The following is a 23098-nucleotide window of genomic DNA, read 5'->3' as shown; positions in this document are numbered from 1 at the left end:
CTGTGCTACTGGAACCAAGCTACGCCTGAGTAATCCGGGTGAAACCGGTCTTGGGATGCTTAGGCTCTGATTCAAAGAGGACCTGGCTTGGCAGTTCGGCTGGACTGTTCCTATTGGAGCAGAGTCAAGACTGATTTGCATTTGGCTGGCTTTAATCTGAAGTGTCATGTTGAGGAAAAAACGATGGGTTGGATTGGTACCCCAAGGGATTGACAGTGTTAGACTTATCGCAGCATCCGCCCACCACCTTTTGTGTGTTTATCTAGTTATTAAACCTACCAACATTCTGGTACGCTGCGGGACTGGAGACTCTGGTCCTCAGGGAACAAAGAGGGTAGTTCCCACTGAAAACAAAACCATATGTTCATGCCTTATAGCTGTAACAAAGTGCATTATAGCATAGTAAGAAACAACCTTGCTATGTATGTCAGTTTATCTTATTGTGCTCTTTTTTTATTGTGCTATTTTATTTACTTTGTCATCCAATTAGAAGACTTCAGAATACAATTTCATAGTTATACATGTTAATGTGCCCCTTTCTTATTATGTTTTACAGAGTATTTAAGAAGGCAAGCCCAAATGGGAAGGTAAGCAGTTTTCTTTTTTTCTGTTTCTGTTTTTTTCATTTGGCTTAATTGCAAGTGAACTGTTTCATTTTGTTTTGAGAAACCCATATATTTATGGAGTCGGTGCCCTGTGACCCACAAATGATCGGGAGTGGGTGGAGGAGGCTGCCTGGATGACGTTTGTGCAGTTCAGGTTTTGGAGCACCAGTGCCACTAGGTTCACATGCTGTGCATCATTGCACCATCTAGTGGTTGGATTTGGTACAAGATCTTGGTATTAGTGGTGTGCAGCGCTTTAAATGGAAATATAGAAGTGCTGGTACTCACTATCCAGAGCACCTGTTTGCTTCTGAGAATCTCCCATTAAATGTACTGAAGCAGTGCCAAGAAGAGCAGGTACACCCCCTTTCAAATTAAAGAAGTGCAGGCTCACCAAATTTATGCACCCACACACACAGGTCCTTTGATTTGTGGTTTGAGGTTACTCCATCATGTTTGGAAAGGGCTTACCTTGGACAAGAGGATGCCGAAGACTGTACATTATGGATGCACCATTATTTTTGTACAGGAACCAAGAAGTCAGACTCAAACGCACACAAATCAAACAAGACATTGATATTTCATTGACGGCATACCTGGGAAAGAAGCATAGCCCATCACGTGTTACGATCCCACTTTGATGCATTTTAGAGAGGCTTAAAAGGGTTACACCCCACACAGACCTCTCACACCAGTAGAATATCTCAATACAGTGATCACTAGATTTAAGCTCCCTCCATTTGACAACAGAACACATTTGACTCGAACATCTGCATAGGTGCGCCTTGAAACAAATGACACTCAGACAGGAGGTTTTATTAGCAATTACTTCATCTCATACATACACACAAACTCTCCACACACACACCAGCACACATACACACACACACTCTCTCTCTCTCTCTCTCTCTCTCTGTCTCTCTCTCTCTCTCTCTCTCTCTATATATATATATATATATAAATATATTGTTTTATTTTTTTAAACACCTATGCTCATTCGGCTGCGCTAACAAACAAGCCCGTACTCCAAGGTAATCCTTTTTGGAATTTGTATTGCAAAACCTTTTACCAAACAACACTTTTCGAAAAAATTCACTAGGCGAATGCGTGCAAATTTCCGTAGAGATAAGTCAATTCCCACTTTCTTTACCGGCAGAAAACACAACCACTCTCTTCAATGCACGCTCGATGCAGAATGACCACCATCTTTTTCATGATTTCTAGTACTATCTATGGTCAGAAGGAAACCAGCACAGTAGGTTCTCTTACAAAGCACTCAAGAAGTAGTTTGCTCCCACACTGACATTCTGAAGGCTGGGAGACACATGCTAATGTCATTCATCTACCATGATGCTATTATGTTCTGAGGACGCAGCCAGAAGAAGGTAGGTGTTTTATATATATTTTTATTGAACTCTTAAATACACTTCTGGTCAGTGCAAGCCTGGGCCAACTGTCTTAGTTGGAATCTTGGTGCGTGGACCGTGCGTAGGTTCAACCCCAAGATTCCCACCAAGATGCCACAGATGCCTCTCGCATTATTCCCTCAACCACTGCAGCTCACAAATTTGTTCATAGATTTTTTTGATAAGCTAAATACTAAAGCTCTAATTGATGAGGCTGGTACCTCGAAGACTCTAATTAAATCAAATTCCCTATCATAATCACCATCTTTTACCCTCCAAAACCTAAATTGCTCCATACATTCACCCAGATGATCCACATGGTCATTTAGCGCATCGGTCATTTGCACTCTACACAACGCAGTCCTGAGGAAGGTCTTGCTTATTTACTATTTTAAAGACCGAAACATCTACGGTGTTTCCACTTATTGTTCCGATTGAGACTTATGTTGTGATTGAATCTCAAGCCAACCGGCTGGACTTTATGAAGTTTTTCTCAACAGGAGTGGAAGGCCATACACATGTTGTGTGGGATTGTTCTTGGTTCCCATTTCTGTTCTTTATGTATAACTAATGTATGATCATTGCTGGTGAATGTACCCCAGGTTGAATTAATCTTGCTATTTTGTTTTGTTCACGCTTGATTGATTAAATAGTATTTACATATGTACACCATATGTTCTAATTCTAATTGATTAAACATTTTCTGATCAACTGATTGAATCTATGTATCTAAGCGATTAGACATACATTGATTTATTTTCTAAAAAATAATAGTTAAATGAACCAGTCCATGATCTCCTTGTAGGCCCTTTACCTTAGTATATATTGATACCCAAGCTCGCAAGGGGTTATTGGGGTACCCTTCTGTGTTTACTGGGGTTAAGTCAAGCAACTATCTCTACTTCTCTCACAAACTATCTGCTTCTTAATCTGGGAGTGAGAAGTTACTTTTCTCCCAAAAACTGTGACAAGGTTTTAAGTACACAACTTGTTGTTTTTGTAGGTGAACCCCCTGGGTTGACTACTGAAGTTTGAAATCTTTATGCCACCAATATCAGTATTTCATCAAGCTGGCCTAGTGATGCGTTGACGCTAATACCTTGGGAAATTTGGCTTGGGGTTATTAACAGTTTCCAGTGGCTATGGGTGTGAGGAATCCCAGGGAATGATGCAGAGGGCTGGTGCAGGCCTTCCAATGAACAAAAACCCTCTCTCATGTGATGTACTTAGCATCTCGATGGGCCGCTTTCCTGACCTCGTTAAGTAGAGACTTTGCCAAACTGATTCCATACCTATAAATGGATCATTTGGACACTGCTGTTCCAGTAGCTAATATGTATAAGCAGCAACAGTTGAAAGGGAAAACATTTTAAACTTTAAACTTAAAAAATGTGGGTTTCTTATAGAAATGTCTGTAGATGTAAACATTGAGTAAATCTGAGCTGTGCCCAAAAGATTTGACTATGTATTTAATTCTGATGAGATTATGGGCCATATGTATGAAAATGTCCATTTGCGATTGTCAAATATCGATTTTTTGCTAATCGCTATTTGAGAATCGCAAAAGGCTATGTATGTAGGATTTGCAAACATTTTTGCAAATCCTACATATTCCTTAATTGGGAATCGCAAATTGCGATTTGCAATTAAGGAATACCTCCCCATTCATTCCTAAGGGCCTAGAGGCCCATAGGAATGAATAGGAAGACAATCTCAATTTGCGATTCACAATTAGAGAATCGCAAATTGAGAATGCAATTTCAAGGGTGCCAGGGTGTCAAAAGGACACCCTCTTGCACCCCTGAAATGTGTATGTGTGCACATGTGGCACACATACATGCCCTAAGGGCATGTATGTGAGTCACATGGCACTTTGAAAAATGCTAAAAAGTGCATATTTCAAAGGATTCGCAAATTACCCCCAACTTGAAGTTGGTGGTAAATTGCGATTCCTTACAGTCAAATCGCACTTTTATTGTGCTTCTTACATTGCATTTAAGGAATCGCAATTTGTGATTCCTTAAATGCAATAGCAAAATAGGGAATCGCAACATTTGCGATTCCTTATTTTGCGAGGGATGTTTTGTGTCCTACATTGGACACTGCTGATTTGCGATAGCAAACGCCGAAATTCTGCGAATTTCGGCGTTTGCGATCGCAAAATTGCCTTCATACATATGGCCCTATGTGAACAAATGCTCCCAGTACCCAGTTTTCCATGTGGTAGGTATCAAAACACAGAAGAAGGCAACACACACATCTATTTTTTTAAGATACTTAACACAACATCATGTCTAGGCACACTTGTAATACCAAATGGGCTTTAACAGCATGGCAGTGCAATTGATTGCCAGAATTAACAATTAGGTGTTTGTAGAGCACAGTAAGCCTCAGCAAAGAATCAAGGCATTGACAGGGTGAAGAGAAGCTAAGAAGATAGTTCAATTCTCCTCCCTGTCTGCTCCTGTTTCCTTAGTGCTGGGACGCCCCGTTGCTGGGGTAGCCATGCACTTTAAAGAACAGTTAACATAACATAACATAACATAACATAACATAACATAACATAACATAACATAGCATAACATAACAAGAAGAAGTTAAGAAGAACCACTGTATAACCAGGCCTCACCCGGGGAGCCTGACCATCTTCAAGCTTCGCTGCCTCTGCCACCATGTAGGTGTGCTGAGTATCTTGGAGGGAGACAGGGAAGACTTGGAAAGAAACAGCTGAGTGCTGCAACCTTTGCTGTCCGGCGTTCATTTCCAATGACTCACAAACAAAGAAGGCCTTTCTTTGAACTTTGGGCCATTCTACCACCATGCTGCAGATGCATTGCACCATGCAACAGTGCCTGCACCTCTAGACTCAGCCGTTTCACTTTCAATAATGTGAGTATCACCTTTGTGTTAGCCTTAACTGGCTTCGATGCGTACACACACACACACACACGCACGAGCACTCCCACGCACGCACACACATACTCCCTACAGATCCTATTACTGGTCACATTTTTTCAACTACAGAAAACTGAAACCCATTCAGTTGTTCCTGCTGCAAGGGGTAGTGCTAGTCCTGGCATCATTGGTGTGGGTTTTCCCTGTGTTATTGCCTTTGCCTCCTTTGTTTTATTGTGTTTTGGACTTTGTTTTTGCTGGTCTAGATGCTTTGGGCACTTTGCTACTGCTGTTCAGTACGAAAGTGCAAGTGCTCCCTCTGTAAATCGTTGTCATGGAATAGTGTTTCCATAATTGGCTTATTTGGTTTACTATTAAGCCCCTTGTACACCGCACCTTGTATGCCCAGGTCCTGTAAACCAAATGCTGCTAGTGGGCCTGCAGCACTGATTGTACCACCCACACAAGCAGCCTTTCAAAGGTAACTCAGATCTGCCACTGCAGTGTCTGTGTGCAGTGTAGTACTGCCATGTTGACCTGGCAAGTGCACCCACTTGCCAGGCCCAACCTTCCCTTTCCTTACATGTGAGTCACCCCTAAGGTAGGCCCAATGTATGCCTGTGGGCAGGGTGCAGTGCAGGAAGAAAGTAGGACAGGCCCTGATGTGTGTGGCACGTCCTGATATTGTAATACTGCAAATTTTGTTTTTCACTATTGAAAGGCTATCTGTCTGATAGGATAACATGGGAAGTTTACTTATAATATTTTATAAGTATAACTGCCCTTGGGAACAAGATAGGAAAATAGAGTTTAGTATACCTGAACTCAGAATTTAACGGTGCATTAGTAAGGATGATTTTTACATTCTGGGTTTGAAAATAACACTTTTTGAAAGTATTTTCTTGCTTAGCCATCCACAGTGCCTCTGCTAGGTTTGTGTATTGAATGTCTGGTTTTGGAGTGACAAGGGCTGTGGATGTGCATTCTGTTCAGACAGTCACTTGGGGGGGTAGAGGGGTGAGGTGTATCCTGCCTTTCCAAAGTGAGTCAGGGCTGGGCTGAATAGATCTGGGCTGCATTTAGAGTAGGGCAGGAGATACCTTCCACGCCTGAAGGGGCCTGGTCTGCCTTGGACAATGCTGTCTCCACCTCCTGCCAGGAAGCTGCACCAGAGAGGACAGAACCGGTTTTAGCTGAGCACAAACACTCTTTGCCTTCAGAGAACAAAGGAATTTGTACAATTAAAAGTGGGGTCTGTAACCACTGGTTTCAAGCGCCGCAGAAAAAAAGGGCAACCAATTCTGTCGCTGAGTCCATCGCAGGATTCTGTGTCCTGAAGGCCCCGCAGAAGGCACTGCCACACTTTGCACCGCTTCCTTGGTTTCACCGATGCCGTCTGGACTATCGTAACCGAGCCGCTGCCTGCCCCACATCGCGAGGGCACCGCACCCTGCACTGCTTCCAATTTTGCAATGCAACCGTGGCGGTTGCCCCGACCGACTCGCACCAACGTGTCAGCCGCAACGAGTAGGGCACTGTTCACAAGTCTGTCAATGCTTTAGCTGGCCTGTACTGACACGTTCGGCTGGAACTGTGAGACTCTGTTGTTTTCAGCATCGCTGTAGCCCGGACAGAGCTACCGACTTGGAAGAACTGTGCTTTTTAGCTAATTCTGCAATTTAAAGGTTATCTTGCAAAGTAACTATTTTTACAGTATTGTATGTTGGAGTTTTGGAGTATTTGGTCTTGTTTGTTTAGAGAAAGTTTTGCTTATTTTTCTAAACTGGTGTGGTATCCATTTGTAGTGTTTTCACTGTGTTACTGTATGCATGCACAAATGCTTTACACACTGCCTCTTAGATAAGCCTATCTGCTCGTGCCAAGCTACCAAGGGGAGAGCAGGGGTTATTTTAGAAGTGTAGCCCTCTTACCCTGACTAGAAAGAAGGATCCCTACTTGGACAAAGGTGCAAACCATTGCAAACTAGAGACCCCCACTTCCTAACAGGTAGCATCTTAAAAATGGTTTTGGCTTGCATTGTCTTAAATTACTATTGAAAAAAATTAGAAAATAAATCTGCATATATTCTTCCACGCCTGTTTTTGTCTGATTTGAAAAAGATTGTCTGCTGATATAAAATATTAGTGCCCTCGCACATGGGCCCGTATTTGAAAAAAAATGCTGCCAAAGTGCAAAAACAGGCAGATATTACTACAAATTTTAACCAATAGCAAATAACTAGTATTTTAATTTAACCTAGTGTGTGAGGCAAATGTTTACGGGCTGGATTTTCTTTTTACGAATGAATTTTATGTTTTACTACTCCGTTTTTCTATAAGATAGGCATACCACCAAACAAAGTCTGCCCGAGATGGTCCTTCCTGGTAGTTTGGGATGTGTTACACGTTTTGCTCCCTCAACATCTTGAGTTCTGTCCAAAAAAAATAATCATACATCACGTTCAATAACTCAAACTAGGATACATCTCGATTCCTCTCTGGCTTTTTTATAGCATGCTCCTCAGCAAATGGAACCCCTTTCGAAGGCTCTGTCTGCTCTAGTGTTCATTAATGCATTGTGTCAGGATCATTGATTACTAAAAATTGCAAATCTCCTAATGGCCTCAGTTTGATCAATGGTTAAATAAAAAGAGTAAAGTTCATGCACGTGAAAGGATTTATGCAGAACGAAGAGGTGCTGTATAGGAATGTCATGATGTATTTTTTTCCCTTGAATATTTGTTTTTAAATCTAATCGCTTAATATATACATGCATCAGCAGGCGTTTCACTCTCCACTCATTCTGCCTATGCCATTATTTGCTGCTAGCATGGCATTCACTATGTACATTTTGTACAGTTTTTCCAGTAAAAAATACTTACAATAAACACACCCTTACACACGTACATACGCAAGCGCACACACTTGCACAAAAGAACAAAGGTACGCACAGGGCTTTAAGTGGGCCGGGTTCTGCCGGTGCTAAGCACCTGCAGTTCTAAAAAGCAGGTGCCGAGAGGGGTCCCTATCGGGCTCCCCATTTTTGCCCTCACTCTCGGGTGAGTTAAAAAGTCTTAACACTGCATCGGTACCACCCTTCACTGCTTTTGATGTAACTTCAAAGAGACTCGTCTAGCTTGTTGTAGATAACCTTACTTTTTGTATTATATATCTGGATCCATCACAGAAGTAGCAAAATGCCAGTCGGGCGGCACACTATGCTAAGCACAGATTTGTAGTTTACACGGTTTAAGCCACTCCCTTAACACTATCAGCCGCCCCCATTTGAGAGACCCCCCTCCCACTTAAAACCTCTGCGTATGCTCAAAGGGACACACAAACAACTCCCCCCACACACAAATACACAGGCACGCACCCAGACACACATACATATAATAGGGTGACCAACCGTCCGTAAATTTTATGGACTGTCCGTCATTTTGGTGTGATGTCCGTTGTCCGTAATCATTCCTTTTACCCGGACGCCTTTTGTCCTTAATTGTTTACATTAATTACAGCGTTCCCTGCGAGAAGCCCCAAGAGATTAAAAGTTCTCAGGGGCCAGCTCGCACTTCTCTGTTGAACTCCAGAGGCTGCAGCAGCCCCTCCCGGAGCTCTCACAGACTGTGGGCAGGCCCTGCAGCAGCCCCTCCCTGAGATCTCACAGACTGTGGGCAGGCCCTGCAGCAGCCCCTCCCTGAGCTCACAGACTGTGGGCAGGCCCTGCAGCAGCCCTTCCCTGAGCTCACAGACTGTGGGCAGGCCCTGCAGCAGCCCCTCCCGGAGCTCTCACAGACTGTGGGCAGGCCCCTTGTCATTCTGACTGAGGCCGATTATCCCCTTTCGAATGACAATGCGCTGTCTGCCTTTAGCATATCATGTGCCAGTGAGATCGTAGTTCGTGATTACAGAGGAGCTTTCCCCAAACAGAGCACTGTGGGGACCTTGCCCCCTTGTGTAATTTGTCAATGTTGTACACAGAGTGAAAAGGGCAGGAGCAGTGACGGGACAGAAGAGGCGACAGGAAAGAAGAGGTTGAAGGGGCAGGAGAGGTGACCGGGCAGGAGCAGTGACGGGACAGAAGAGGCGGCAGGAGAAGTGACTGGGCAGGAGAAGTGACGGTACAGGAGAGGCGACAGGAAAGGAGAGGTGATGAGGCAGGAGAAGTGACAGGGCAGGAGAGGTGACGGGGCAGGAGCGGTGACGGTACAGGAGAGGCGACAGGAAAGGAGAGGTGATGAGGCAGGAGAGGTGACCGGGCAGGAGAAGTGACAGGGCAGGAGAGGTGACGGGGCAGGAGCGGTGACGGGACAGGAGAGGCGACAGGAAAGGAGAGGTGATGGGGCAGAAGAGGTGACTGGGCAGGAGAAGTGACGGGGCAGGAGAAGTGACAGGGCAGAAGCAGTGACTAGGCATGAGCAGGAGCAGTGACGGGCAGGAGTGGTGAACAGACAGGAGGGGTGAACGGACAGGAGGGGTGAACGGACAGGAGCAGTGAACGGACAGGAGCAGTGAACGGACAGGAGCCGTGAACGGGGCAGGAGAAGTGACGAGGCAGGAGAAGTGACGGGCAGAGGCAGTGATTAGGCATGTGCAGGAGCGGTGAACGGACAGGAGCAGTGAACTGACAGGAGCAGTGAACGGGGCAGGAGACGTGACGGGGCAGGAGAAGTGACGGGGCAGGAGAAGTGAGGGGGCAGGAGAAGTGAGGGGGCAGGAGAAGTGACAAGGTAGGAGTGGTGATCGAGCATGAGCAGGAGTACTGACTGGACAGGAGCAGTGAAAGGGCAGGAGCAGTGAACGGGCAGGATCGGTGACGGGACAGGAGAAGTGACGGGGCAGGATAAGTGACGGGCAGGAGCAGTGAATAGGCATGAGCAGGAGTGGTGAACGGGTAGGAGCAGTGAATGGGCAGGAGCAGATAACGGGCAGGCGCAGTAAACGGGCAGGAGCAGTGAACGGGCAGAAGCAGTGAACGGGCTGGAGCAGTGAACGAGCTGGAGCAGTGACGGGGCAGGAACAGTGAATGGGCAGGAGCAGTGACGGGGCAGGGGAAATGACAGGGAAGGAGCGGTGACGGGGCATGAGAAGTGACTTTAACTTATGTTCCTTGGCTATTTATTTATATACTGTTGCATGACATCCACTGATGTGTCTTCAAAGCATACCTGTTGCCCCGAATTTTTGTCCTGAAATTTGGCCGACTGTCCTGAATTTTTGTCCTGAATTTTGACCCTTTGTCCTGAATATTTACACTCACCATCCTGAATTTGCACCCATGCCAGTTGGCCACCCTACGGTATAATCCTGGAAGCTGGAGGGTGCAAACAAACAGACCAGAGACCACTCTGTACTTTCAGCTAATCGCCTGCGGCCTTTTAAAGAAAAAAAAGTACAGATAAGAAAAAACCTCGTAAAGCATAGACGCCGGGCATCATTGAACAGTAGTTACCTCAAGTGTGCTCTTGGGGCTTTCATTGACCAATGAAATCAATGCAGCATTGCAGAAGTGTCCTGAGCTATTGACTGTGGTCTCATGAAACATAACAATAAGCTGCCACCGCCGCAAGACGAACGTGTCACTGCCTCCAATGCTGTAATGCTCCTTTTACAGTCATAGACGTGTAACTCCTCCTGGTCACTAGAAAAATATGCCTTTATAGCTGACATTTTGAAAAATTTGCAAAATATGTATAGGAGGTCACAATAAAGGTATGTGCCATGGATGGAAGGTTAAATGGATGAATGAATGCATCTGGATAGGATAACCTTTTAAATTGTCACACCTTAGCTGGAACACAATAGCTTGTGCATTCCACAAACTCAGAATATAATCAGCTTCCAAACTCTGTTCTTTCGTTACTGTTCCAAATGTAAAGGTGCATCTTAATGTCAATGGAGCAAGAACTGTCTATTACCCCCCTTGCTGGGCAAAAATGGCAAATATTGTAAAATTTGATACTTGTATAGCGCACTACTCACCCGCAAGGGTCTCAAGGCGCTTGTACGAATACCGCTGTGGAACCCATCCTGGCTTTCCCTGTGAGGCGTCCACTCCTGGGCACCTCCAAGGTGGAGGCCAGGCATCCTTAGCGTTGTGGGGGCCGTTGTGGAGATTAGGCAAGCTATTGCCCAGAGTTGCAGAGTGGGACTCCATGATTGGAAAAGGCACCGAGGCGAGAATTATCAGGTCCGTGGAATTTTTGAGCCCAAGACCCGCCGAGGCGGGGAATTGAACCCTGGTCCCGGGCTAGACCTCTGCATCAGGGTCTGCCGCTCTAATCATTGACTGGGAAACAACAAAGTCAGTGTAATGTAAACAGAGCACTGTATATCAAAGGAGCATGGGTCCACAGGTTCAAAACAAACACTTATATTGTTGAGCAAGACGAAGTCCTCTACAGGCTATACCCATTATGTACACAGCCTATTATGTATAAGTAAATAAAGCCCTCACTCACCAACCTGGTTGGTGACATGCTTCATCATCGGGCTCCACTGGGTATGACCGAATGTCATCCCAGTGTGCTACGACGCCAGGTTACTGCGGAGCGGGGTTCAGGTGAGGTGACAGTGAATTTAAAATTGCCAATTAAGTCAAAAAAGTAAATTTTATTCGTTTTGCTAATTGGGAAAGTTAAAAAAGGGGAGTGAAGGTCAAAAAATAAAAGACCTGTTTCACTCCTTGGCGGTCAATCATTGAGCCACACTTCTCCAAAATACTGAAATCTTTAATGCCCCAAGGTTTGGTCCTCCAGGATAGGGGCACCGCTTTAGCCCCCTGTCTTAATACAGGCTGCCAATCATGCTGGGATGTCAAACCGAGATGAAATATAAGAGGGGGAATTAAGTCCACAAAAGACCACATCAGCCCAGGTTTTTACTGTATTCACATTGCTCTTCCAACATTTGTGGATTATTTGCATTTCATTACAAAGCAGAAAGGCTAAGATTAGAGGCTTTGTACAAGCTGCAGGTTTGAATCATTACAGGGCCAATTTAGCCTATTATTCTTCTGAGGTTAATGCTTTAAATGCTACTTAGTTGGTCAAGGTAAAAACTAGTTATCAGCAGGGTGGGCGCTTCATTGAGGTGAGGTTAAAGGCCACCAGTATCCTGTCATATTACTATGAAATATTAACAAGTACAAGGGATTTATTAAAACACATATTTGTAAGTATTAATCCTGCATTCAATGTTAGCCAGGTCTATCAGGTAGCTCACACTTTATTCAATTCAAATTCAAATTTACTTTTTTCAATATAAACAAATCCTTCAGATTTGTTCATATTGAAAAAAGTAAATTTGAATTGATTAAAGTGTGAGCTACCTGATAGAGCTGGCTAACATTGAATGCACGACTAATACTTACAAATATGTGTTTTAATAAATCCCTTGTAGGGCACACTTATTTGTTAATATTTTGACTGCCCAAGCTTTCAAGGGTGTATTGGGTCTCCCACTCTTCCTTTAATCATATTACTATGAAAGGCAATCATACAGTTTTTTTCAATGAATGGGGAGCACTCCAGCAGGCAAAATGCTATTTGCCTGGTATTCTGAAAATTCTCTCACCATAATGATGGCGTTCAAAACAGGCAAAAAAGGTTCGTTTTGTATGGAAGCATATATAAGCAATGTTTTTATTCTCCACAGTAAGCCTAGCTCCTCTGAGTATTTCTGCTCCTGTCCTTTGTAAGATGCTGCTTCAAAAAGCCTGAAATGGAGGTGAATCTGAGGGCTGCAGAACAAAGCATCCAATCAAATTGACTTGTCTTTAATCCTTATAAGTAACATGAAAGCATTGTATGTGGGTAATAAAAACAATTGATGTGGGCAATGGTAAAAGGTGTGGGGAACTTCTAAAAACAGAAGGCCTTATTCATTGAAAATGTGTAGAACTATGCAAGAAATGTGCTTATGATCTGATTTAATTGCTGCATTCTCGGAGGGTCACATGATCCCAGTGAGTATGCAGCCGAGGCGTACATAGAGCCAAGTGCAAGCTTCACTGCACAGCATGCATGCTAGATGTTGTGCTGGAGTATGTATGGTAGATGTTGTGCTGGAGTATGCATGCTAGATGTGCTGGAGTATGCATGGTAGATGTTGTGCTGGAGTATTCATGCTAGATGTTGTGCTGGAGTATGTATGGTAGATGTTGTGCTGGAGTATGCGTGGTAGATGTTGTGCTGGAGTATGCATGGGTTCACTGTTCAAAGGAAGGTTTCTTTTAATTTAATCCTATTTTCTCCATGGACCATACGCTTTAATGTCAACCCTGAAAAGGATCTTACTTCTGCTTTTTGCAGGAGTATGCAGCCGCAGTTTAGCAATATCTTGCATGTTACTGAATCATGGTGTGGTAGCATAGTGCCATTTTCAGACAGCACATTTTCTATTGAAATAGACACTACACTTGCACAGACATGCAGTTTTACTGATAAAACTATGTAGTGCACAAGATAATATGCAAAAATCAGTTTTCAGTGAATTTTTTCTCATTGGCATATCACAGCCTAGATTTGTTTTAATCATATTAACATCTTTCTTGCCATCACACTTCAGAATTTTTAGTGTTTGAATTTTTTTTAACATCCAACAGCTTTTCGCTCAAACTCCCTGTACCCCAGCAAGATTGTGGAACAGCTCACATTAAAAAATCCTCTTACATTGCAGTCAGAGATAGAAAAGTAAGCATCAATCCCTATGTTAAGAGAATAAACAGCAATTTGTCAGAAGACATAGCCTGAAGTTTCACCTCTATCTTCGAACTCACAGGAAATTCGTCAAGATAAAAACAAAATTTAAAGGAATCTTCATTGCTAACTCAACGTATGAACTCCAGCACGGTTGTTTTGGGGGTGCCGCAACACCCCACATACCTCTACTACTAGCACCTATGCAGTGCTTTAAATGGGGAAAAATAAGTGCAAGTACTCATTAAAATAGAGGTGTGGCAAGTGGGCGGGGCTAAGGGAAAAATATGATCATACATAATTACTTCTAGACCAGTTGCAGCACATATTAAAACGCATGAGAAATGTGTTTCTGTCAAAAAAACAGATTAACTTATTACACAAAATGAAAGTCATGATGGCACTATCACCCGAATGGTCGCTGCGCTCCTGATTGACAGTGCAGGGTCTGTCTAGAGACCCTGTCCTGTTAATCACAGCGTGGCACAAACCCTCTCACCCCCCTGTTGTTTGGGGACATTCACATGGGCGCAGCTTGAATCTTTGCCAGCAAATCTGAAAAGGCTGCTTCAGCCGAGTTAATTACTGCCCTGCACTGGAGGAGAAAACTAACCTGAGCCTGCCATGCCGCCGATCAGGGTACCGGTACTCTCCCTGGCTACAGAGAAGTGCCAGTACTGACGTTAAAAAAATTCGGAAGTGCCGGTACTCCGTACCGGCGAGTACCGGCCCATTTAAAGCACTGCACCTATGTCGTCTGCAAAACTGGCAGATTATCTGCCGGAGTAAATCTGATTTGAGGGCGGAATTGTCAGCTGAACCTCATCCGGTGAATCAAAAGCATGGACTTTGCACCCACAGAACAGTTTTTGTGTACATGGATTCCACTTATAAGCAAAGAAACCTTATGAACCAGGCCCAACGATTTGTAATGTGTGCATTTAGTGTTTACAAACAATTATTATATAACTCTTTTGAAAACTCACCCAATATTATGCACTCAGTCTTGAGTTTTACTCCTGCAGAGGATCTTCAAATGAACAATTTGACATCCTCACAGACTAGACAGGTAAAAGAGCAAAGCAGAAACCCACTCATGAGCAACAAGCATTGGCATAGCCAATAGGTCTCGCCTTTGGGACCTTATAAGTGTTTAGCCATGCAACAGTTGCATAACTAAATACTTATAAGGTCCCAAAAGCGAGACCTATTGGCTATGCAAAGCGGCCGGTCGCGAAATTGAAAGTAATCGTGATCACGATCAAACATCAAAGCGGCGCGCCCGTCCGCGCACATGCACTGTAGCTCTAGGCTGGCCTGGTAGCACTTTTTTGGAGCCCTCTCAATAAGTCTCTTCCAGACCAGCGCATGCGCTGGGTCAGGCGAGACCTAAAAATGGGAAATAGTTGCTAGGCTCGATGTGTTATTTACTCTGGGGTTGTAGGAAAGTTCCGAAGAGACCTTATAAAAGAAACTAAAAATAGAAACCCCAGTCCTCTGCTTAACTCAATTACCACAATCAGTTTATCTCAGGCCTCGGATCCCTTAATCCCCTCTAATATAAAAATACAAGTGCAATCTGCCACAATTAGAATCAACCTTTCCACAGCACTTGCTTTGATTTGCTGCCCTGTCCCAGAGCTGAAGTGGAAAATAAAGTGAAATATGAGCTGCTATTTTGAAGCAGCTGAACATTTTCGTAACAAGCCACAAATTGAAGAAACAACTTACAAATTTAGGAGTGACCTAAGAGCAGGACAATATATTTTTGTAAGAAGTGGTGTTGATAAGACGCCTTTGAAAGGTTGGTGGTTGTTTGTGTTACTTTGCTGGTAGACAAGCATACCTTACTCGAGCCAAGCCTAAAGTATATCTACCGTACTATCATTTTAGGAGGACAAACAAGGCAGGCAACAGCAGACAATGAGAAAAAGACGAGCCGAACTAGGTAGGGAAATTATTTAAGAGACTTGTTTTGTCTTCTGAAAGCCTGGAAGACCTGTGGACCCACAGGTGTCTGCAGTGCTTTCCAAAGTTTGGCAGAGAGTTTGGAAAAAGACCCAATCTAATGTTGGGTTTTCATTCGAGGTTACCCAACAGCATGAGATTGATGGAGCGAAGTCACTATCCAGGAATATATCTAGAAAATCTGTGCTGAAAAGAAGGGGCCCCACAGTAAAAATGGCTCTGTGACTGAGGTGCAGAAAAAAAACATGGCCAAGCCCATAATTCTGTGGTGGGCTACATTCTGAGTTGCCTGCAGTCTTCAAAACATTCTTCGGTAGCCCTAAATGAAGAGTTCTAAATATCAGGGTGAGCGATGACAGTGGCCTGTACCTTTGTTACCTTTGAGTCTGGAGGCATAACTTAGAGAAACCTTTTCAGTATTTAAAATCAAAATGAAATATGTGGCTGAGACTTTATTGACATGGGATTTGCATGATATGTTGTCACAAAATGGCCCCTAAATGTGGTGCAGTATCAACAGGTAAGGTGCCACTCTCAGATTTAGAGTCCACTTGTTCTCACACCATGTGTACGGACGATTGATGAAAATGAGGACCTCTGGGTTATCAGAGTTGAGATGAACAATATTCTCCCCCATCCACTGGAAAATGGTCAGAAGATACTGCGATAGTTTAGACTGGGCTTTCATACCGATGATTGGTTGGGTATCCTCCGCATAGATTTGTACATTAAAGCCATGCAAAGGTATGAGTGCTGCAAGGGGGACCACGTGCTAATAAAGAACCGAGGCACTTTAGAAAGCAGGCCTTCAGGGAAGACTTAAACAGTGGAAGAAAACCTGCCCAAGTTATATCTGCTAAGAATGAACACATCCCGCTGACGGCCTTGTCCACACTTCAACATAGTAGAGGCGATCAGGTGGTGTGGAGTGACTGACCATCTTAAAGGCTGCAGACAGATCCAGCAAAATGAGGGATGCAGACACACTCATCTAAACTCATCCGGAGATCATCCGTGGACATTTGTTGAGCGTCTGTCCCTTGGCAAGGGGAGAATCATGCTCGTGCAGGGTTAGGGTTATCCCTAGACTCAAAATATACTGACATCGCTGATCATAGATCGCACTCACTGAAGCGGATCATGAAAGGGAAGCAAGGACATGGGCCTGAAATTAGAAAAAACACCTGGATGTGAAATTAGAAAAAACGCCTGGATGGGATCAAGGTATTCCTTGGATGTATTTTTTAGGGGACATGTCATTTGATCTTTTGCCCCCCACAGACGTGACCTGGAGCATGTTTCGTAAACAGAAAATACATGACTGCACCATCTATATTTTATCCTGCCTGGAATTTACAGAGAGTCCATAGAAATTTCCAATATAGAGCACGAGCAAGCAAAACTTCACCAAGAAAAGAAAGGCAAATTGACAATCTTAGCACATTCACTGTGCTAGGACTCTAAAAACTACTCTGTGTACTTAATTTAAAAGCTTAGAGTGTCCTAATATTTGCATTAGCATTTCCAACTCTCACACATGATGTTCCGATTGCATTATAGATATGTATTTATATTCACTGAAGAAACGAAAGGTTAAAGTGACATTGCAGTTAGATGAAAATGTTCAGGTCAAATGTAATATTTTAACAGAGGCGACTCCTCCATTGTAGCGGTGGAGCATCGCCCCACTGGTCAGTGCCAGGACATTTAAAGAAAGAAAATTATTATAAAACAATTTATTATCATTTTATTTTTCGCTATAAAAAAATAAAATGATAAAACTATTTATTGTCATTTTATTGTTCTCTGGCACTGCCGAGTAGCCCGCGTCTAAGGCGGGGCAGGGCCATCGTTTCAGCCGATAGCAGGCTGAGCAGGGAGGAGGAGAGTTGCACACTGTCTAGGCCGGCAAACAGACATGCGCACGTGGGTTTCTCCAACCCAGCTGTATTCCACAGCCGGGTTGGAGAACATGCTAATGAGAGCATTGCTGGGATTGGGTAGGGAGTCTGGGAACTTGTAGAGTGCGCTCGAGGAAGAAGCTGGACTCTGGCAGAGCCAGGCAAGTCCTTTTTTAAATGATAGATTATTCCCCCCATCCACCCGCCCCACCCCCACATTGCCCAACTACTTGGTTTCTGTAGAAGCCGCTATTGCATTTTAAACTCAAAAACACTGAAATTCACCAGATATACTTTACTGAAGTAACTATAACTTTTGCCCATGCATGTACTGCTTATGACCTCACATATTAAATCACTCATGACATCTGTGACACTACAGAGTAGGTATAACAAAACACATGCAAAGATAGAAAACAAAGTACAATGTAGGGGAGTGTAACCTTTTGCTGACAGGGTTCTGCATTTACAATGCTTATTTTCCCACACTGAGAATGTGTTGTTAGATATTTGTAGGGGTGGGTGGAATTTTTAATTCCGGCGGCAGAATTGGAGTATTTTAGTAATCCCGCATCACTCATGTAATGTGAATTACTAATTAATTACACTGTTCCGCCAGCAGAATGAAAGCAGCACTGCAAAATGGGTTTGAACAGGGCAGGAAGAGGGAGCAGTCCCTCTGCGTTTAAAAACCACTACAGAGTTAACTGTAATCTGCAGTGATTTTTAAACATCTTCCAGCCCTGTATATACTCCTTGGTGCCCTTACATAAGTATGCAAGATCACTGAGGGGAATGCACTGGAAAGCAAGGTATACTTTTTGAGGAATTTCAGAGCCTAAGCAGTAGTACAAATAAAGTTAAACAGTGGCTTCACCTGAATATATATATATATATATATATATATATATATATATATATATATATATATATATATATATATATATATATATATATATATTCACTTAAAAAACCATAGGTTTCACACATGTTATAGTTAGCTGGACATTTCACTCGTGAAAACCATTGGAATTCCCCCGTTATAGTTAGTGCAGGCAACTATAACTCACGCGACCGCAATCCTCTGCTGATGACGTCAGATATTACATCACTGTATTTAGACACTTATTTACCCATGTCTTCTTCCATTAATTTTTAGCTATACATATATTACAAATATTTTTTTCAGAAAACACATATGTCATCAGTGATGTAATATCTGACGTCATCAGCAGAGGATTGCGGTCGCGTGAGTTATAGTTGCCTGCACTAACTATAACAGGGGAATTTCAATGGTTTTTCACGAGTGAAATGTCCAGCTAACTATAACATGTGTGAAACCTATGGTTTTTTAAGTGAATTTGCAAGGTTTTTTAAATGCTAATTCCTAACTATAACGTGTGTGAAACCTATGGTTTTTTCAGTGAATTTGTACGGTTTTTTAAATGCTAAGTTATGTATTTATTTTATTTTTTTAAGGTTTTTCACCGTGCGCGTACCGTACGCGCACGGGGCGCTTCGTGCACCGTGCGCGCGCTGTGGGCGCGCGGTGCGCTTCGCGCACCCCACGCCCACGTTACGCAGTTCGCGGAATTTTTCCGTTTCCACCGTACGCGCACACTACGCGAACTCCGCGATTTTTCGCAAAAAAATTAAAGGAAACTTTGGCCCTTGGGGGTCCTTCTGGGACCCCCTGACTAAGACTAGGGGGTCAGGAACTGTCCACCCTGCCCCCTTTTCACGTTCTCCACCTTTGTTTTTCACCCCCTCAGACTGCGAGAGACAAAATGGCGGCCGACACTTCCTGGTTTCGACCGATTCGAATGTTTACTAAGATCTAACAACCAATCAGAATCGCGCTCGCGCACGGCAGCATGCATGTACGGTAAGTTTTACCGTACACGCATGGTGCGCGCTTATAGATATATATATGCTTTTAAATGCTATTTTCTCAGGAAATACTGAACAGATTTACACCAGACCTGCAAAAGGCACATCCCTGACCTGAGGACTACCTCTCTGCCAAATTTCAAGTAATTCTGTTCAGCCGTTCGGGCTGTAGCTTGGACTAAAGGTCCTATGGAAAAATGCATGGGGAAAACGTGTTTTGGGACCCCCCTTTTTCTCAGCCCCCGCTTGACGAATCCCCCCGAGACTCTCAGGGAAGGAGCGGAGCGGAGCGCCCCACCTATTTTGAAAATTTCACGAGGATTCGTCAATCGGCGCCAAAGTTATTCCAAATAGAATGTTGCGGATTTCCTATGGAAACACGATCCTAACTATAACTATCTACTGGCGACCGCCAGTAGATAATATGCTGAAAAACCAAAGGGACCTTACAGTTAGGTGAAAATGGCAGTTAAAACATACTGCTTTAAACTACAAAACCACTGAAATTCACTAGTTATAGTTGTCTTTAGCCAGGCCCTGTGCCAACCAACTGCTAGTGCTCAACCCACCATTGGCACACATGGCTGACTATGTGCTGTGCCAATATAAAGCACGCCAAAATATGCTCCTGCTGCTTATTTGTTATTCTTGTTTAGTTTTTTCTTTAAGGTTGGTGCCCTGATGCCCACATAGGACACCCACAACATATCCACATGTTGGGGGCTGCAACGGGGGCAGGACCCCCTGGCTCCTAACGGCAGCTTAGCCAGCATCCGTACCCAGTGGCAGCAGGAACCAGCATTTTGTTTTCAAAGAGGATGCCCCAGTTTCCACCCGAGGCACCCACAACGTTCAAGTCATTGGGGCCTCTGGAGGTGTCCCAAGGCCCCTGTAGCCACTGCCGGCTACTCAGTCAGCACTTATACTGGGTAATGATGAGAGGCAGCATTTTGTTTTTCAAAGGGGTTGCTCCGGTGCCCACCTGGGGCACCTACAACATCCCAATCATTGGGGGCAGGAGGGGTGCCCCAATGCTCCCACAGCCCCTGCTGGCTGCCCAGCCAGCACCCATTGCAGTACTGGCAAGAGTCGGTTGTTTCTTTGCTCCTCCCGGATAGGAACATGGTCTTTCTCTGCTCCTGCCCAGGCAGAAGCAAAGTTGTGTTTCCTGTCTGTTGTGTGCAGGCAGGGAATACAATTTGTAATCCCCGCTGGCACTCACCCAGGCAGGAAACAGCAGTGTCCAGGGGTATGGGGTCCCTGAGACCTCTAAGAGGCTAGGAGAGAGGGGCAGCATACCCCTCCCTTTAATATGTTTCCTGAACCAGGGATGGGGTCCAGGGGGGCCTCCATAAGGCTCAGGGAGGTGGGGCGCATTCCCCCTCCCCTATAAAATAAATTGCATTGGTCCCCCCTGTGCCCTGGTCCACTTGTGGGGGCTTTTTATTTTAAAGCGCGGGAGGAAGCACTTTTATGTTTTTTTAAACGTGCTATGGATCCCTGGTCTCGTTTAAAAAATATAGGTTTATGGCCCCTCCCATAAGGCCAATGTAGAGAGGATATCCCTACCCTGCCCCATATATATATATATATTTTAAAAACTTTTTGTCAAGACAGGAGCCTGAGGTCCTAAATCCTAAAATGGTTGCCGCCACATCTATGTTGATGTGGGGACAGCCAGTCCGATCTTATCTCTAACTTTAATTTCTCACCAAATCCCAAAAACCACACTTGCTGGACCAAGATCAAGCTTTCTGCCAAATTTGTTCTGCAGTATTGCTGTTCAATTTTCTTGAGCAAAAATGTGGTTTGGAAACCCTCATTTTTCTCGGCCCCCTGTTGTCAGATCACCCTGAAACTTTCCAGGAAGGAGTTGAGGTGAATGAGACTTTTATGCAAAGTTTTGTGAAGATTCGTCAAATGTTGCCAAAGTTATTAGCTAACAAAATTAATCCAATCCTATGGAAACATGGTCCTAACTATAGCTACATAGTGGCGACTGCCACTGGACAATATATATAATGCTATGCCTGCATGTCTGCCTACAATCTTATATCACAATGAAAGTTATTTCCATCCTAATGACATTGTAAATACCTTATGTACTTTCTCAGCCTAAAATTGCTCAATGACAGCTGTAAGATTCTTTTCAAAACAACGTGCAATTTGTACAGACTGTCTTCTCACTCACCGGGCCAAGAAAACACAAGTACAAATGTAAAAATGATAAGATACCATTAGGCGCCTGATGAGTGAGAGGAGAGTCTATAAAAATTGAACATTGTTCTGAAAAGAAATCTTGCAGCTGCCGGTGAGCAATTTTAGGTTGAGAAAGTATATAAAGTCAATACAAAGCCATTTGGATAGAAATAACTTTCATTGTGATAGAAGATGGATAGAACAAAATTGGAGAAGATAGTTGAAGTGACAAAGTGGGAGTAGGAGAAGCGGGTGGAAACTGGCATATAGCTGACTGGAGAAATCTGCTGAACAGGCTGTGCTCATATATGAAAACACATAAAGATGGATTACTGCAGATATAGGTTGGATGAAATTCCAGATTTGGGACCATAGCCAGGGAAGAACTGAGTCATGGCGCTATGATTTTTGAAAGCTGGGTCCTTGTCCTCTCTGCAGGGTCATCACAAAATATTTTGCCTTAACCTCTCCTGTTTTGCTGAATTCATTTTTGTTGGCTTTGGGACTCTGTGCATGTTACGACTGCTAACAGGTGCTAAAGTGCTTGTGCTCTCTCCCTAAAACATTGTACAATTGACTTACACCCAATAGGCACATTTTGTTACTAATAAGTCCCTAGAAAAGTGGTACCACATGTACTCAGGGCCTTAAATTAGATGTTGCTTGTGGGTCTACAGCACTTATTGTGCCACCCACTTAAGCAGCATTTTTAAAAAGGTATCCGGCCTGCCACTGCAGCCTTTGTGCAGTTTTAAACTGCCATTTTGAATTGACAAAATAAAGTAAAGGCCTAAACCCTCCTTTTTCAATACATATAAGTCACCCCTTAGGAAGGCCTTAATCAGCACTTTGGGCAATGTGCAGTATATTTAAAATGTTGGACATGTACTTTTAAGTTTTACATGTCTTGGTAGTGAAAAACTCTTAAATTAGTTTTTCACTAGTGGAAGGCCCCCCTCACCCATTATGATAACATTGGGTTACTTAATTACAATTATTAGGTACTAATTTTTGATTGGTGGCAGGTAGGAATGTCTAGTTTGGTCTCAAATGAATTGTAATTTAAAACCCTCTTTAACTGTAAAGTCAGATTTTAAGTCACAATTCTGAATATGCCACTTTTACAAAGTTGCCATTTTCTATTTGGTGCCCGCAGCCTGTATCCTGGATAACATGACTAGGTGTAGTTGGCGGTGGGCCTTTGGGTATTCCGCCCAGACAGTATCACAAAGGGGGAACTGGGTGTTGGCAGGATGGGCTATCTGACCATTAGGAGGAGGGGTGGAACTATCATCTACCACACTTGCACATAATAGGGCTGCCTCAGCACACTCACAGAGGACTTCACACTAGTCTAGTGTCTCCTCAGAAACCTCAGAACCAGAGCAGGGAAAGGAAGAAAATTCACAACCAGATGTGGGGGCAGACTGGAAGTTTCTCTCACTTCAAAGATGGCACCACTTATAAATATTAGACCTTCAAACCAACTCTTAATATCAGTTCTATATCTGAAAGACTCAGAAGAAGGACTGCCTT

General features: G+C 43.7%; 1 protein-coding gene across 5 annotated transcripts in view; it reads left to right on the top strand.

Moving 5' to 3' along the window:
• Positions 1 to 23098, top strand: part of ARRB1 (arrestin beta 1) — a 793940-nt gene that overhangs the window by 418097 nt on the left and 352745 nt on the right. For all 5 annotated transcript variants that reach the window (XM_085623377.1, XM_085623373.1, XM_085623376.1 and 2 more), the window contains exon 2: positions 557 to 587. In XM_085623377.1, the coding sequence (XP_085479503.1) occupies positions 557 to 587 (31 nt within the window). The remainder of the gene's footprint in view (positions 1 to 556; positions 588 to 23098) is intronic.

The sequence above is a fragment of the Triturus cristatus genome, chromosome 8 (assembly GCF_964204655.1).
Source record: "Triturus cristatus chromosome 8, aTriCri1.1, whole genome shotgun sequence".
Classification (NCBI taxonomy): domain Eukaryota; kingdom Metazoa; phylum Chordata; class Amphibia; order Caudata; family Salamandridae; genus Triturus; species Triturus cristatus.
Note: the sequence above shows the minus strand (reverse complement) of the source record. Positions and strands in the feature narration are given on the sequence as shown.